Source organism: Hemiscyllium ocellatum, chromosome 25 (genome assembly GCF_020745735.1).
Source record: "Hemiscyllium ocellatum isolate sHemOce1 chromosome 25, sHemOce1.pat.X.cur, whole genome shotgun sequence".
NCBI lineage: Eukaryota > Metazoa > Chordata > Chondrichthyes > Orectolobiformes > Hemiscylliidae > Hemiscyllium > Hemiscyllium ocellatum.
The window spans coordinates 31,421,174-31,437,208 of NC_083425.1; the positions used below are offsets into that span (position 1 = coordinate 31,421,174).

At 41.3% G+C, this 16,035-nt stretch overlaps 1 protein-coding gene across 1 annotated transcript in view; it reads right to left on the bottom strand.

Annotated features, from left to right (window-relative positions):
* The window catches only part of LOC132827975 (alpha-1,6-mannosylglycoprotein 6-beta-N-acetylglucosaminyltransferase B), an 860,566-nt gene extending 855,649 nt beyond the window's left edge, over positions 1-4,917 (bottom strand). The window contains exons 1-2 of the mRNA XM_060844829.1: positions 4,835-4,917; positions 2,868-2,995 (exon numbers count right to left, since the gene is read on the bottom strand). Of these exons, the coding sequence (XP_060700812.1) occupies positions 2,868-2,995; positions 4,835-4,917 (211 nt within the window). The remainder of the gene's footprint in view (positions 1-2,867; positions 2,996-4,834) is intronic.
* Positions 4,918-16,035: the final 11,118 nt, after the last annotated feature.

Here is a 16,035-nt window from a genome sequence, read left to right on the forward strand (position 1 = left end):
TTGTGGCAGTCCTTGCATGGAATTTTGTAGACTACGTTGGTTTTGTCCATGGGTTGTACTGCGTCTTTTAAGTTTGTTAGTTTTTGTTTAAGAATGTTAGTGGGTTTGTGTGCTACTAGGATTCCGAGGGGTCTTAGTAGTCTGGCTGTCATTTCTGAAGCTTCTTTGATATATGGTAAGGTGGTTAGGGTTTCTGGCTGTGTTTGGTCTGTTTGTCGTGGTTTGTTCTTGAGGAATCTGCGGACTGTATTTTTTGAGTATCCATCCTTCTTGAATACGTTGTATAGGTGGTTCTCCTCTGTTTTCCGAAGTTCATCTGTGCTGCAGTGTGTGGTGAGCACAGACGAACTTCGGAAAACGGAGAACCACCTATACAACGTATTCAAGAAGGATGGATACTCAATAAATACAGTCCGCAGATTCCTCAAGAACAAACCACGACAAGCAGACCAAACACAGCCAGAAACCCTAACCACCTTACCATACATCAAAGAAGCTTCAGAAATGACAGCCAAACTACTAAGACCCCTCGGAATCCTAGTAGCACACAAACCCACCAACACTCACAAACAAAAACTAACAAACTTAAAAGACCCAGTACAACCCATGGACAAAACCAACGTAGTCTACAAAATTCCATGCAAGGACTGTCACAAACACTACGTAGGACAAACAGGAGGAAAGTTAGCCACCAGGATACACGAACACCAGCTAGCCACAAAAAGACAATCCTCTCTCCCTCGTAGCCCTACAAACGGAAAAAAAACCACCATTTCAACTGGGACAACACATCTATCCTGGGACAGGCTAAGCAAAGATATGCCAGAGAATTCCTAGAGGCCTGGCACTCCAACCACAATGCCATAAACAAACACATAGATCTAAATACCATCTATCAACCCCTCAGAAAACAAACAGGAAATGACATCACCACAAACCCCAGGAACCCCATCCAGGACAAACATAAACAGAAAGCAGGAGACAACAGCTTCGCTTCACTTGGAGGTCGTCACTGATATTACCTAGTCAGGTAATGAAATGTCTGGATATCAAACCTACTCCCTAAACCTCATCCTGAGCTACAAACCTTGCAAAGATTTTAGTTTTTTTTAAAGCTAGGGTTGTAATTTCTATCATTGAACTTGCTGGCTATTACATTCTGACCAATGTCAACATTGTCAAAAAAAATTTTAAAATATTTTCCAATATGAGGCAAGTATCAGGTTTCAAATGCAAAAATTAAAAGAGTGTTATGTTTTGGGACTTTAATTTCTAGTAAAATCAAGGAATGAAGAAGCAACTCTTCTGAATTCTGCCCTCCAACTATGCTGGGTGTTGTTTTTTAAAGGTTAAAGAGTAAAAGGGATGCTAATATATGAGAAACATGTGACACCTAGTATGAAACTTAGAGCAGCTGACAGCTTGCCTGTTAGACACACAGAATCACATGAACAATCTAATTAAGAAGTAGCAGATCAGGGGAGAGAGTAAATTGAGGCAATGATGTAATTAAAGAACCAGCTTGACAAATAAACTTCTAGAATTGTATAAATTGACTGCTCAAACATTCCTACAGGAGTAGGAATATCTTGCTGCAATTACATAAGGTGTTGATGAGGCCACATGCTGAATGATTTTGGCTTCCTTATCTGAGGAAGGATGTTCTTACTTTGGAGAGAGTGCAGCAAAGTTTTACCAGACTGATTCCTGGGATGGCAGGACTAGCTTTTGAGAAGCAGTTGAATTGGTTGGGATTATATTCATTGGAGTTCAGAAAAATGAGGGGATCTCATATAAACCTATAAATGTCTAAGAGGACTAGACTAGGTCAATGTAGAAATGATGCTCCTGATGATGGGGGAGTCCAGAAATAATGGTCATAGGTTAAGGGATAAACCTTTTAGGACTGTGGGAGAAAATATTTCAACTCTGAGACTAGTGAGCCTGTGGAATTCACTTTCAGGCCAAAATGTTACATATTTTCAAGAAGGAGCCAGATATAGCTCTTGTGGCTAATGGGATCAAATTGCATGGGGGGAGAGGGTAGGACTGGGATATTGAGCTCGAAGATCAACCATGATCACATTGAATAATGGAGCAGACTTACAAGGTAAATTATTTAGGACTGGGATGAGGACCAATTTCTTCACCCAGAGTGATGAGCCTGTAGAATTTTTACTACAGAAAGCGATCAAGGCCAAAATGGTGTATGATTTCAAGAGGGAGTTGGATATAGCACTTGGACTTAAAGGAAGCCAAGGATGCGGGAAAAGTGGAATAGATAATTGAGTGGTGATCAGCCATGATTATAATGAATGGTGGAGCTGGCTCAAAGAGTAAAATGGCCTATTCCTGCTCCTATTTTCTCAGTACCATAGAACCCCAATGATCATTTGGGAAAATTGGACCTCTTCTTGCATCCTGTATTTGAATAAAAATTGTTCATTTTGATCAAGATGCCTGACTCTTAAAGCATTACTTGCGTATTGGGCAAATACTCATCCTTTACAAATGGGAAACAAAGCTGTTTTGTTGGGAAGAGGTTTAAGTTGTTCATATCTATCAGTTAAAGTATCAGTGGCTCTAAGCTGGAATTTGTCCCCGAAATCCTGGAAAAAAGATAGCAAACTACATTCAAGTTCGCCTAATGTTTGTTATTGGGAAAGTGTTAGAGTCTGTTATTAAAGAAGAAATGGCAAGACATTGAGGAATATTTCATGCAATAAAACAGGTGCAACTAAGTTTTGTTACAAGGAAATCATGTTTGACAAATTTGTTTGTGTATGCCCTGTATCCTTTAACTTTATCAGAAATGGATGGCAGTGAACAGCTTAATGCAATGGCACTAAGCATAAATTTGCATTTACCTTCAGATTTGATGCCTAATTGTCTAATGCCAAAAGGCGAGTCTCCCACTCTCTTGCCTGAAAACTGTCCGCCAAAGGAGGTCATTATAAAACATAGGGTGAAGAATCCAATTCCAGCCACAAATAACCTAGAACCAAGCAGAAAGCATATATCAGACTAAAGTACAAGTTTATGCCTTATGGTTATCCAGTACATATGAATACTAGAAATATACTGAGTTCTGAGTTGTATAATTGGTTGCATGTATAAGTTGTCAATTTACAGTTTTGCTTTTTTCATTTGCACACTTTGAATATGCTCTTAAATGCACAACATACTTCATTTAACTTATTACTAAGTAATTGGATGCAATAGCATAGACGTACTGTATGACATGCTGAGCAGTATATTGTACTAAGAACAACAGACATGTACTTTTGCTGTCTATGCACTTATACTAAATACTAAAGATGTATCTGAGATACAAACTTATTTCTAATGTATCTTAAGAAAACACATTTTATGTTTGATACAATGCATAAAATGAACGGTATTATTTGTTTAATCAATACTTGGGCTTAGTTTCATTCTAGACTAGCCCTTCATTTCATTGTTGGTTTTTGGGCAGGAGATGAAGTAGGTGAATAATTTAAAACTTGAGAGGGATTGTGTAGAAGTGCATTGACAAATTATTTATTCTGACATATCTGTTTCTATGCCTACCCCACAATGACTCTGGTATATTAGTGATCCTATTACTTTTGTCACTGTACTACATGCTGACAATGAAATTAGATCAAGTCCAGCTCCTAAAGAATATGTAGGTTTTAAGTACCTGAAGCTGAGTGTCACGGAAAGGTATAGAAACATTCTCTTATTGGTATATTTTTCTTTTGAGAAATACTTTTCCTAAAAACCATGAATTGCTGACACTACAACTTTAAATTTCTAGCATTAATAATCAGCTTTATTTCTGCATTTTTCTCAACATGAAATATATGCCTTTTTATCTACCATTTGGATATTGTTCAACAGATCACCTTAGATTTCAGATCAGCACATGGAAAGTGAAAGGTCTGTTCAACATTAAAAATAACATTCTAGAGCATCCTTTTTAAATATGTTCCCAAGCTGTATTCAGTAAATTTGCAATACAGAAATAATCAATCGCTTCACGAAGTTCACCAATTTAAGAAAACATTCCAGTTTTGCCATACAAATTACTGTAATCAATATCAATGTAATTATGACCAATATTTTAAAATGTCCCCTTTTCGAAATTCAATTTTGATGATTTTGCAAGACTATCAGTTCACATATTTACATTGCATTTCATACGCTGATATTTTATAGATTTGTATTTTTAATTGTTATTGAGTAAGCAGCAAGCTCCCGCCCATTGCACCCACAAATCTCCCCAAATCCCACCCCAGCCACATCCTTGGTCATGTATTTAATGCTATGGAAATAGCATACAGAAACAAGATCAATCACTCCAGAATAGATTCCAAAGCAAAGTAGCTTCTCATAGTGGAAAGGTGAGTGATTTCAATGTGACTAGCTAGCTCCTGCTGCCCCCACCCTTCAGCCACAACTCCACACCTTACCCTCTATGTTTTAAATGTAACTTTCTATGAATGAAAAACAGAGAATATGGTATTGAGAGCCTCTCTTGGATTCAGCTCAAGCTCAATTGCTGTATTGAATAGGAAGCACCATTTGAGTCAGAGTGATCCCAGAGCTTTACTAACATAAACACTGTAGGTGTTGCTAGCATGGAAACCTGTCTTTATTGTAAAATGAAGAACATTAACTGGGATTCGTAACCATGCAATCTAGACCAGCAGCAGTTACAGTGAAATTAAAGTGCGAGTTTTGCTTGACACAAACATTGAATGTAAGTGCTCCACGTGAATCATATTAATCATAGTCACTGCTAAATTATTTCATAGATGTAATTGAAAAAAAAACTTCATGATAAACTTACCTGAAAGGCCTTAAGGTTACAAGAAACCTTCTCACCATTATTTTACCATCTGAATTTGTAGAATTCTTTGAAAGCAAAAACATCTTCCTCTCTGTGAATCATAAATATTATCGAACATAAACTTGTTCAATTTGAAGATATTTAATTATTCAATATTTAACATTGTCCACAGAACAGAATTTATACTTATCAGGTGATTTTTCAGGTCAGAGCAAATAAAATCCATTCACAACTTTTGATTTGCTGATTTAAAACAAATCTGCCAGGCTTCCCATCTCCAGAGTGAGTCCTTGTTCAAGCTGAAGTGATGCTGCTCCTAGCTTGATGGTGACTTTTTCAGGAAGAAGTGATGAATACAAGATGCCGAAGATAATCCAAAATTAACAGTTAAATAAGAGTCAAGGAGACTGCAGGTAAAAAAAGCACTTTAGTTGCTTGAAGGTTTCCTCCTCTCATGATCAAAGCTTGCTGTTATTCACATCCATATGACTATTGCATTGACACACTTAGGCAGGGCATCCTCATAGTCCCCCGGGTGAGATTCATACTGATTTTTGCTCAGCCGCCAGATCTAGTACAAGCAGCCACCAACAACCTCGGCATTCAACCCTTTGGACAAATGATTTGGGTTGGGGATAAGAGGCTGACTGACAGATCACAATCCAACCAGGATAGCTGGAATGCATCAGCCTCTCTATCATAGCTGCTTTATTTCCTTCACAAAGCATGAGATGTTACATTATCTTGATGCAACAACAGTGCTAGAGCATCACCTAGTGTTCTGGGGATAGTTTGTTCCTACATTAATTCACTTTGTATTTTAACTCAATAGATTCTTACCTAAACAGGTGCTGTGTGTTTTCTATGTTACGAACCGTACTAAGATTCTGAAAAAGATAAGAAAACAGAAAACCATAAATGCTCACAGTAACAATTTCAAGGGGAGAAAACATCTGAAATTGCCATTTATATTATTTTTTATATAATCCTAATGGTTTAGGTAATAATTATACAATCATAAATGTCTTCCCATAACTGAAAACAAAGCATTATTTTCAGTTTTTTAAAGGAATAATCCCACCATACATGTACTTCATCATATTTTGAATCACTTATCTTACTTACCCTCATGCTACCTCAATGGTGACCTGACTTGAAGTTGGGAAAAAGAAAATGATCCTTCAAATAATTGTTCATACTCCACAATCGCATAATCATGGGACAGCTGGAATGGTAGACTCCGTAGCTAACCTATTGTATTCGGAATTATATTGTCAACTGCCAATGATGCTGAGAAGACTGTAGGTGGCAGTAATGTTCAGCCATTGAATTTTTAAGCTGGTGTAAAGCTCTTCTTACATAGGCTGAATAAAGAAGCAGAAACACACCTCTTTTTTCTGTTTCAATTTTAAAGGCACACTTTTAGTGAAATAATTGACCAGCAAGGTTTTACATTTTATTGGTGGCAAAGTTTCAATTTTAGACTTTTATATATGTGAATGTCACATCAACATCCATGAAAATGATGTCAGTGAGTGAAACTTCTTTATTCACCGAGAAACACTTCAAACTTTGATGCCAAGACTTAATTTTGTCCAATCCAATCAAATTATTTTGGTTGTAATATTATAATAGAGGTATTATGCTTCCCAACTCCCCAACGAAGTGAACAATAGCAACTCAATTGAGAAAATATGGTGAGATCTGCAGAATTTCTCAACGTTGAGAAGGAGTCAGATTCTGCAATCAGGTTTTGACCAGCAAGACAAGAATTACATTAGTGAGCAGCGAGAGGTCTGTTCATATGCAATAGCATGTTATCAGACCTAATCTTACCACACTGACATGCATTTTCCTATTCTCCTATATGCTGAATATAAACTAGACACTGACAATTCCTGACATGAAAGTCGGAGCTGGTACCTGGCAACACCAACTCTCTGCATGCTCCTCCAGGTGACCATCTTGAAAGCAGTCACCACCATGTCAGGGCATGCTCCATGACTGCCCACATGCCCCATTTAAAGAGGTTAGCATCAGTCACATACCAGTCTTTTCGCATCAGCATGTCACATGTACAGTAAACCACTAAAGTAATACTGTCTCAGAGCAGAGGGATAGGCACCCATCTCAGTTGGGTGCATTGACCTCTACACTGCTGAAGTCAGGCACCAACTAGAAGACTGCCTCCTCCTACTGCCCCCTCAACCACGATCACACCTCCCATCACCAAACCATCATCTCCCAATTCATACACAACCTCATCACCTTAGGGGATCTCCTACCCACAGCTTCTGTTTGGGAGACCCCCACTACCTGGTTTACCTCCTACCCAAATTCCACAGGCCTGACTACTCCAGCCGACCTATCGTCTCAGCCTGCTTCTGCCCCACCGAACTCATCTCCACGTACCTTGATACTGTCCTATTCCCCTGGTCCAGAAACTCCCCACATATGTTCAGGACACGACCCACTCCCTCCACCCCCTCCAAGACTTTTGTTTCCCTGGTTCCCAACGCCTCGCCTTCACCATGTATATCCAATCTCTATACATTTCTATCGCCATAACGAGAGCCTCCAAGCCCTCCGGTTCTTCCTCTCCCGACATCCCCACCAGTACCCCTCCACTGACACTCTCATTTGTTTGACTGAACTGGTCCTCACCTTCAATATTTTCTCCTTTGAATCCTCCCACTTCCTCCAGATGAAAGGGGTAGCCATAGGCACCTGCATGGGTTCCAGCTATCCCTGTCTCTTTGTCAGCTATGTGGAACAGTCTATCTTCTATAGTTACACTGGCATCGTTCTTCACATTTTCCTCAGCTACATTGATGACTGTATTGGCGCCACCTCGTGCTCCCACAAGGAGGTTAAACAATTCATCAACTTGACCAACACATCCCACCCTGACCTCAAGACCACCTGGACCATCCCAGACACCTACTTCCCTTTCCTGGGCCTCTCAATTTCCACCAACGATGACCGACTCAACACTGACATCTACAAACCTACTGACTCCCACAACTATCTGGACTACACCTCCTCTCACTCTGCCTCCTGTAAAAATACTATCCCTTATTCCCAGTTCCTCAACCTCTGCTGCATTTACTCCCAGGAGGACCAGAGCCACTACAGAATACACCAGATGGCCTCCTTTAAAGACCACAATGTCTCCTCCCATGTGGTCGATGATGCCCACCAACACATCTCATCCATTTCCCGTACCTCTGCCCAAGAACCCCACCCTTCCAACACAAAAAGGCAGAACACCCCTGGACCTCACCTTCCACCCCACCAGCCTCCATATACACCGCATCATCCTCCGCCATTTCTTCCAACTACAAACAGATCCCACCATCAGAGATACAGTTCCTATCCACTTTCTGTAAAAACCATTCCCTCTGCGACTCCCTTGTCAGATCCACCCGCCCCCCCCCCCCACACCCACACCCAACTAACACACCCTCCCCTCCTGGCACCTTCCCCTGCCACCACAGGAATTGTAAAGCTTGCGGCCACACCTCTCCCATCGCCTCCAATCGAAGCCCCAAAGAAGGCCTTCCACATCCATCAGATATGTCATTTACTGCATCTCTTGCTCCCGATGCGGTCTCCTCTACATTGGGGAGACAGGATACCTACTTGCAGACCGCTTCAGGGAACATCTCCAGGACACCCTTAGCAACCAACCCCACCGCCTGGTGGCCAAACACTTCAACTCCCCCTCCCAATCTGCCAAGTTCAGAAGTCCTGGACCTCCTCCATTGCCACTCCCTTACCACCCAACGCCTGGAGGAAGAACGCCTCATCTTCTGCCCTGGGACCCTCCAACCCCATGGCATTAATGTGGATTTCATCAGTGTCTTCATTTCTCCTCCCCCCACCTTATACCAGTTCCAACCTTCCAACTCGGCATTGCCCTCATGACCTGTTCTACCTGTCCATCTTCTTTCCCACCTATCCGCTCCACCCTCCTTTCTGACCTATCACCTTCGCCCCCACTTCCATCCACCTACTGCACTCTCAGCTACCTTCTCCCCAGCCCTAAGCCCCTCCCATTTACCTCACCCATGGCTCACGGCCTCATTTCTGATGAAGGGCTTTTGACCAAAATGTTGATTCTCCTGCTCCTCAGATGCTACCTGACCTGCTGTGCTTTTCCAGCACCACGCTCTCGACCCATCTCATGAATTCTCCCAGGGAACACCTCAAGGTTCCTTGCTTGCTCTCTTAGCACTCATTCTCTTTGCATCTGTTTAGGTTCCCACAGCATTACTGCTTTACTTGTTTTTTTTTCCACATTCTGAGCTTTAAGGCTGATGGTGTTTCTGCCTTGCCTTGCAATTCAGTGCAGACACAAAGCTAGGCAGCTTGTCACTGTTGTTATCAGTGATCAGTCAAGGGGATAGACCTGGTGCTGTGTTAATGTCAATATGTCAATGTCAGTGTCACACCCACAGTGCGTTCCCACACCTTACAGGGCAAACGCACTGCTTGTACTTCAGCCATGTCTGAAAGTCTAACAGCAGTAATCCTCAGTCAACTGAAGGGAGGCAACCTTCAGTCAGAGGTAACTGACAAAGCAACTCAATAAAAGTTGGGGAAGTCAATTGTGGGGATTGGAGGCAGCATGTTGGGATAAAGAGGGGACAATAATTTTGAAGAGGGGGAAATCTCAATATACAAGGAACAGAGACAATAGTGCATTCAAAGATTTGGGTTACTGTGGAAGAAGTGGTCATTGCTTCACCATAGCTTCAGACATCAGGACTGTATCTAAACGTAGGGAAGTGAAAGGAAGAAGATGTATGGGGTCACATGGGTGGCATGAATGATATTTATCATAAATACTTAACATATTTGTAAATACTATAACCTGCTATATATAATACTGTTTGTATAATACTATAAATAATATAACTGCTATAACCCGTGTTTATTCAATACGTATTGGCTTTAACTCAAGTGAAGAATTTAAACTGTTATTTGTAGAACACAAACTTTCCTAACCTGTTTTGGCTATAATGCAATTCTGGCCCCATTAGTTTAAATGGCTATTGCATGATTTTCTTATAACACAGATCACATGAGAACAGAACAATCACATTATATCAGAACCAAATGTAAAGGCATAGAATCCTAGAGCACAGAAACAGACCCTTTGGTCCAACTCGTCTGTGCTGACCAGACATTCCAATCTGATCTAGTCCAATTTGCCAGCATTTGGTCAATATCCCTTTAAACCCTTTCCATTCATACAGCTATCTAGATGCCTTTTAAGTGTTGTTTAATTTTTATTATCAGCTGTGTGAGCCAATGGCATTTTAGATGCAGCTACAAGAATCATGGTAGAGAGATTAGCCATCCTGAGCACCTCAGGATATTCTAACAATCTTTAAATGATAGCTGTCCTTTCCATAGCTCCCACAATTACAAATAACTTTGTCAGGACTCAATGAGGGGACATCAAATGTTGTGAAGGCTTCCATTTATTTTTAACCTTAACTTCTATTAAACAGCATGAACCACATGGAAAGAAATTAGCAAGTTTTGAGAAGATTTGTAGCTCAGGTTGAGGTTCTGAATGTAGGTTTGATTGCTTGTTTCTCGTCTATCTTGGTGCCTTTAGTGGTCTTTAGGAATTCTTGGGTGGAGTGGATGGAGTGGTGTAAGTCTTCTACTAAGTGTTTTAGTCTTTAGTGTAACTCTTTGGCCATTCTGTAAGTTGGTGTTCCAGGGTCTGAGGGGGGCTCCTGGTTTGTGCATTTGGGTAATCCATAGAAGCAGTGTGTTTTGGGAGACTTCATTCTGTGGCTTGCTGAAGATGTTACCTAGTATGGTGATGAAACGTCTGAAAATGAACATTCCAGCTCAGCGAGCAAGGAGAAAGTGAGGACTGCAGATGCTGGAGACCAGTGTTGAAAAATGTGATGCTGGAAAAACACAGCAGACCAGGCAGCATCCGAGGAGCAGGACACCTGAAGAAGGGCTTATGCCCGAAACATCGATTCTCCTGCTCCTCGGATGCTGCCTGGCGTGCTGTGTTTTTCCAGCATCATATTTTTCAGCTCAGCGAGCAAACCTACATCCAGAAAGAAATTAGCTTTAAGCTGCACTTACAGTTATGATTATACAGGGAATACCAACCCAGCAACATCAAATTATTTGCAATCAGTGAAAGATGACTTTGTGCAGCTCTGTTTTATTGAACAAGATTCACAAAGATGTGGAGGTGCCAATGTTGGACTGGGTGGACAAAACTAAAAATCACACAACACCACATTAGAGTCCAACAACGTTCACAAAGGATATCCTGCTCACATTGATTTGGATGATGCTTCTGTGCTGTATGATGCTGAAGGTGCTGTTCCATCTAGGAAATGCCCCAGTGTTCTCGGCACAATGCTGTAGCTCTCATGGATCTCCATCATTCATCCTCTAGTCTCAGGACATCCTCCAGAAATCCGAAGCAGAGTCATAGAGTCATAGAGATGTACAGCATGGAAACAGACCCTTTGGACCAACCCGTCAATGCCGACCAGTTATCCCAACTCAATCTCGTCCCGCCTGTCAGCACCTGACCTGTATCCCTCCAAACCCCTCCTATTCATATACACATTGAAATGCCTTTGAACTGATGCAATTTTACCAGCCTCCACCACATCCTCTGGCAGCTCATTCCATACACACACCACACTCTGCCTGAAAATGTTGCCCCTTAGGTCTCTTTTATATCTTTCCCCTCTCACCCTAAACTTATGCCCTCTAGTTCTGGACTCCCCCATCCCAGAGAAAAGACTTTGCCTATTTACCCTATCCATGCCCCTCATGATTTTATAAACCTCTATAAGGTCACCCCTCAGTCTCCAACGCTCCTGGGAAAACAGCCCCAGCCTGTTCAGCCTCTCTCTATAGCTCAAATCCTCCAACTATGGCAACATCCTTGTAAATCTTTTCTGAACCCTTTCAAGTTTCACAACATCTTTCCAATAGGAAGGAGACCAGAATTGCACGCAATATTCCAACAGTGGCCCAACCAATGTCCTGTACAGCTGCAACATGACCTCCCAACTCCTGTACTCAATACTCAATAGTTCTCCCTATATTCCGTGAGATCTAACCTTGCTAACTATCTCCCATGGGAACCTTGTTGAACGCCTTACTGAAGATCATATTGATCACATCTACCACTCTGTCCTCATCAATCCTCTTTGTTACTTCTTCAAAAAACTCAATCAAGTGCGTAAGACATGATTTCCCATGCACAAAGCCACGTTGGCTATCCCCTATCAGTCCTTGCCTTTTCAAATACATGTACATCCTGTCCCTCGGGACTCCCTCCAACAAATTGCCCACCACCGAGGTCAGGCTTAGAGGTCTACCTGGCTTGTGCTTACCATCCTTCTTAAAGAGTGGCACCACGTTAGTCAACCTCCAGTCTTCCGGCACCTCACCTGTGACTATCGCTGATACAAATATCTCAGCAAGAGGCCCAGCAATCACTTCTCTAGCTTCCCACAGAGTTCTAGGGTACACCTGATCAGGCCCTAAGGATTTATCTGTCTTTATGCGTATCAAGACATCCAGAACTTCCTCCTCAGTAATATGGACATTTTGCAAGGTGTCAACTTCTATTTCCCTCCATTCTATATCTTCCATTTCCTTTTTCACAGTAAATACTGATGCAAAATACTCATTAAGTATCTCCCCCATTTTCTGCTGCTCCACACAAAGGCCACCTTGCTGACCTTTGAGGGGCCCTATTCTCTCCCTAGTTATCCTTTTGTCCTTAATGTATTTGTAAAAACCCTCTGGTTTCTCCTTAACTCTATTCACCAAAGCTATCTCATGTCCCCTTTTTGCCCTCCTGATTTCCCTCTTAAGTATAATCCTACTTCTTTTATACTCTTCTCAGGATTCACTCAATCTATCCTGTCTATTCCTGACATGTGCTTCCTTCTTTTTCTTAACCAAACCCTCAATTTCTTTCATCATCCAGTATTCACTATACTTACCAGCCTTTCCTTTCACCCTAACAGGAATGTACATTCTCTGGATTCTTATCTCATTTCTGAAGACTTCCCATTTTCCAGCCGTCCCTTTACCTGTGAACATTTGCCCCCAATCTGCTTTCGAACGTTCTTGCCTGATACCATCAAAATTGGCCTTTCTCCAATTTAGAACTTCAGCTTTTAGATCTGGTCTATCCTTTTCCATCACTATTTTAAATCTAATAGAATTATGGTCACTGGCCATAAAGTGCTCCCCAGTGACATCTCAGTCACCTGCCCTGCCTTATTTCTAAAGATTAGGTCAAGTTTTGCACCTTCTCTCATAGGTGTATTCACATATTGAATCAGAAAATGTTCTTGCACACACTTAACAAATTCCTCTCCATCTAAGCTCTTAATACTGTGATAGTCCCAGTCTCTGTTTGGAAACTTAAAATCCTCTATCAGAACCACCCTACTATTCTTACTGATAGCTGAGATCTCCTTTCAAGTTTGTTTCTCAATTTTCCTCTGACTATTAGGGGGTCTAAAATACAATCCCAATAAGGTGATCATCCCTTTCTTCTTTGTCAATTCCACCCAAATAACTTCCCTGGATGTATTTCCAGGAATATTCTCCCTCAGTACAGCTGTAATGCTATCCCTTATCAAAAACGCCACTCCCTCCTCTCTTGCCTCCCTTTCTGCCCTTCCTGTAGCATTTGTATCCTTTAACATTAAGCTGCCAGTCCTGCACATCTCTTGGCTGTTTGTGCTATGTTCCCCTGTGAAGCGATCACCGCCTGCATTTTCCAAAACAGCATGCTTGTTTGAAATGGAGATAGCCACAGAAGACTCCTGCACTAGCTGCCTACCTCTCTTACCTTTCCTGGAGTTAAACCATCTATGTGACTGTATCTGAGACTTACCCCCCTTCCTATAACTGCTATCCATCACATACTGTTACTGTTGCAAATTTCTCATTTCCTCTAACTGTCTCTCCAACTGATCCATTCGATCTGATAGGATTCGCAACCAACAGTATTTATTGCAGATATAATCCACAGTAACCCTTAAACTCTCTTTAAACTCCCACATCTGACAATAAGGTCATATCACTCCACTAAAGGCCATTTTTTGCTCCTTCACAATCTACAGACCTAGAAAATAACACCATCCTATTCCTCTACAAAACATTGCCCCAGGTTAAATTAATAATTATGGCTTATATTTTAAGTTTAATCAAGAGACATATCTCAAAAAACACATAATCAAAAAAGAACCCACTCTAATCACTACTGCAGACTTTCTGTAGGCCACACTTAAAACAATTCACTTATCTGCTTCTGTGCTGTGAACTTCGCCCAAACAATTCCTCCAAGATTAGTTGTGAATTTCACTGTTAATTTTCCTAGACGCTCTCTGATGTCCAGCAATACATGAATTCAAACAGCAAAGGCAGTAACTGTGCAGGTACACTGTGATGTCAGTTTCTTTCACTCTCTCTCCTGCACTGATCTCACCATGTACTTCCTTTGTCTGTTCTTCTCCCTTTTAAAACTGCTGTTGTTTTGACCTTTTTTTCCCAAAGTTTCAAAACAATGCAACAGCAGATAAAACAGTAATTTCTGCTCCTGGAATTCATAGAAATCACCTCCAACACCTAAAATACCTCAAAAAAAAGGATCAGCTGTTACAGCCAGAAATGTTTCCCATCCTCCATCTTGGATTACCCAAAAGAGATTCTGATTCAAGTGGCAACTGCTATCTGGATGGTACGTTACCGAAGCCACGGATGTGACCTGCGAAGAAGTCAGATGTGGGCCTCAGTGGCCAAGGCTATTACACTGGACATCACAATATGACATTCCGATCTCCAGTTCTGACTATATGCTGCTGCCACTCTCTCATTCTGCACAGCATTCTATGGCAGATAAGCAACTGTGGCTTTCCTGCATTTTTGCTGTATCATGAAGCTACCTTTAGCCATAAGCTCCAAAGTAGTACTCAGCTCCACATCAGGTGAACTTTGATGTCAGTTCTAGACTTTCTGAGTCATGTGTTCTCCATCCATTTTTGCAGCAGACATAGGGACAGCCCACAGCTTCTCTGCCTACGTGGGCAAGATCAGAAACAAAGCAGCTCTTCTGTAATGGGATCATTCAGCAGCAGACACACACAACATTTGAACAGCATTCTCCAAACATGGAGGTCCCCAATTTTTGCCCAACCAAGAGTTGGGTGCCTGTCCCTGTGCACAAAGAGTCCTGACAGCAGTGGCTGAATGGAAAATGCTGTGCACTCCAAAGGGCAGCAGTGAAGTGGAGAAATGCACTGTAAGTGGGTTGGACATGGGTCATGATGATATAGTGAGGTTGGTGCATGTACAATGCCAGCTTCTATGGGTGGGATTGCGCAGGTGACTGCTGCAAATGGAAGTTTTGGGGTGTATTGTTCAAGATAGTGGCCCAAAGGCAGCAAGTGACAAGCTGCAGTTGTCAGGAACATGGTCTTACTTTCATTTTGGGAATTATTACTGACTAGTATCACTCTGGTGCATGGGAGTATAGGAAAATACATTTAAATGAGGTGGTATTAAGTACTAATGAAATATAAAACATGCCCATTGCTTACTAATGAGATTCACACCTTGTTCGAAACTTGTTTGCAGAGCCGGATTACTTTTTCTCAACTTTTTAGTTCTCACCTTTCTAATCTTGCCATATTTTCCCAACTGACACATCATTGTTCACAGCATTTGAGGCTAGGAAAATTCAGCGCTATGGATAACAATGAACTATATGGCTTATTAACCTATTTGAACTAACTGTAGCATTTACAGTACAGTAATGCATCAGTATTATTGCAATTTTTAATTAAAATTGAACTTTTTGAGATTCTAAAGAATGCTCAATTTGCAATTGAAATGTTTCCTTCTTCCGTCATGCATAAGGATGAATTCCACCCACGAGACTCCTCCAGTGTCAAGTTTCTGACAATAAATGGTGTTATCATTGCAGCTAAGTACGCAGTTAAACAAAGCCTCAAAGGTTATGTTTGCCCACTTACTTTCAAAATGCTAAATATGCTTTTGCCCATAAAAAAATGCTGTTGTCAGGATACTAAGGAAAATTGAGAATTGGAGTAGTTTTCCTTTGTTGAAACAACGGTTTTTCAGCAAAATACAGACGAAACTATTTTGTTTGGACA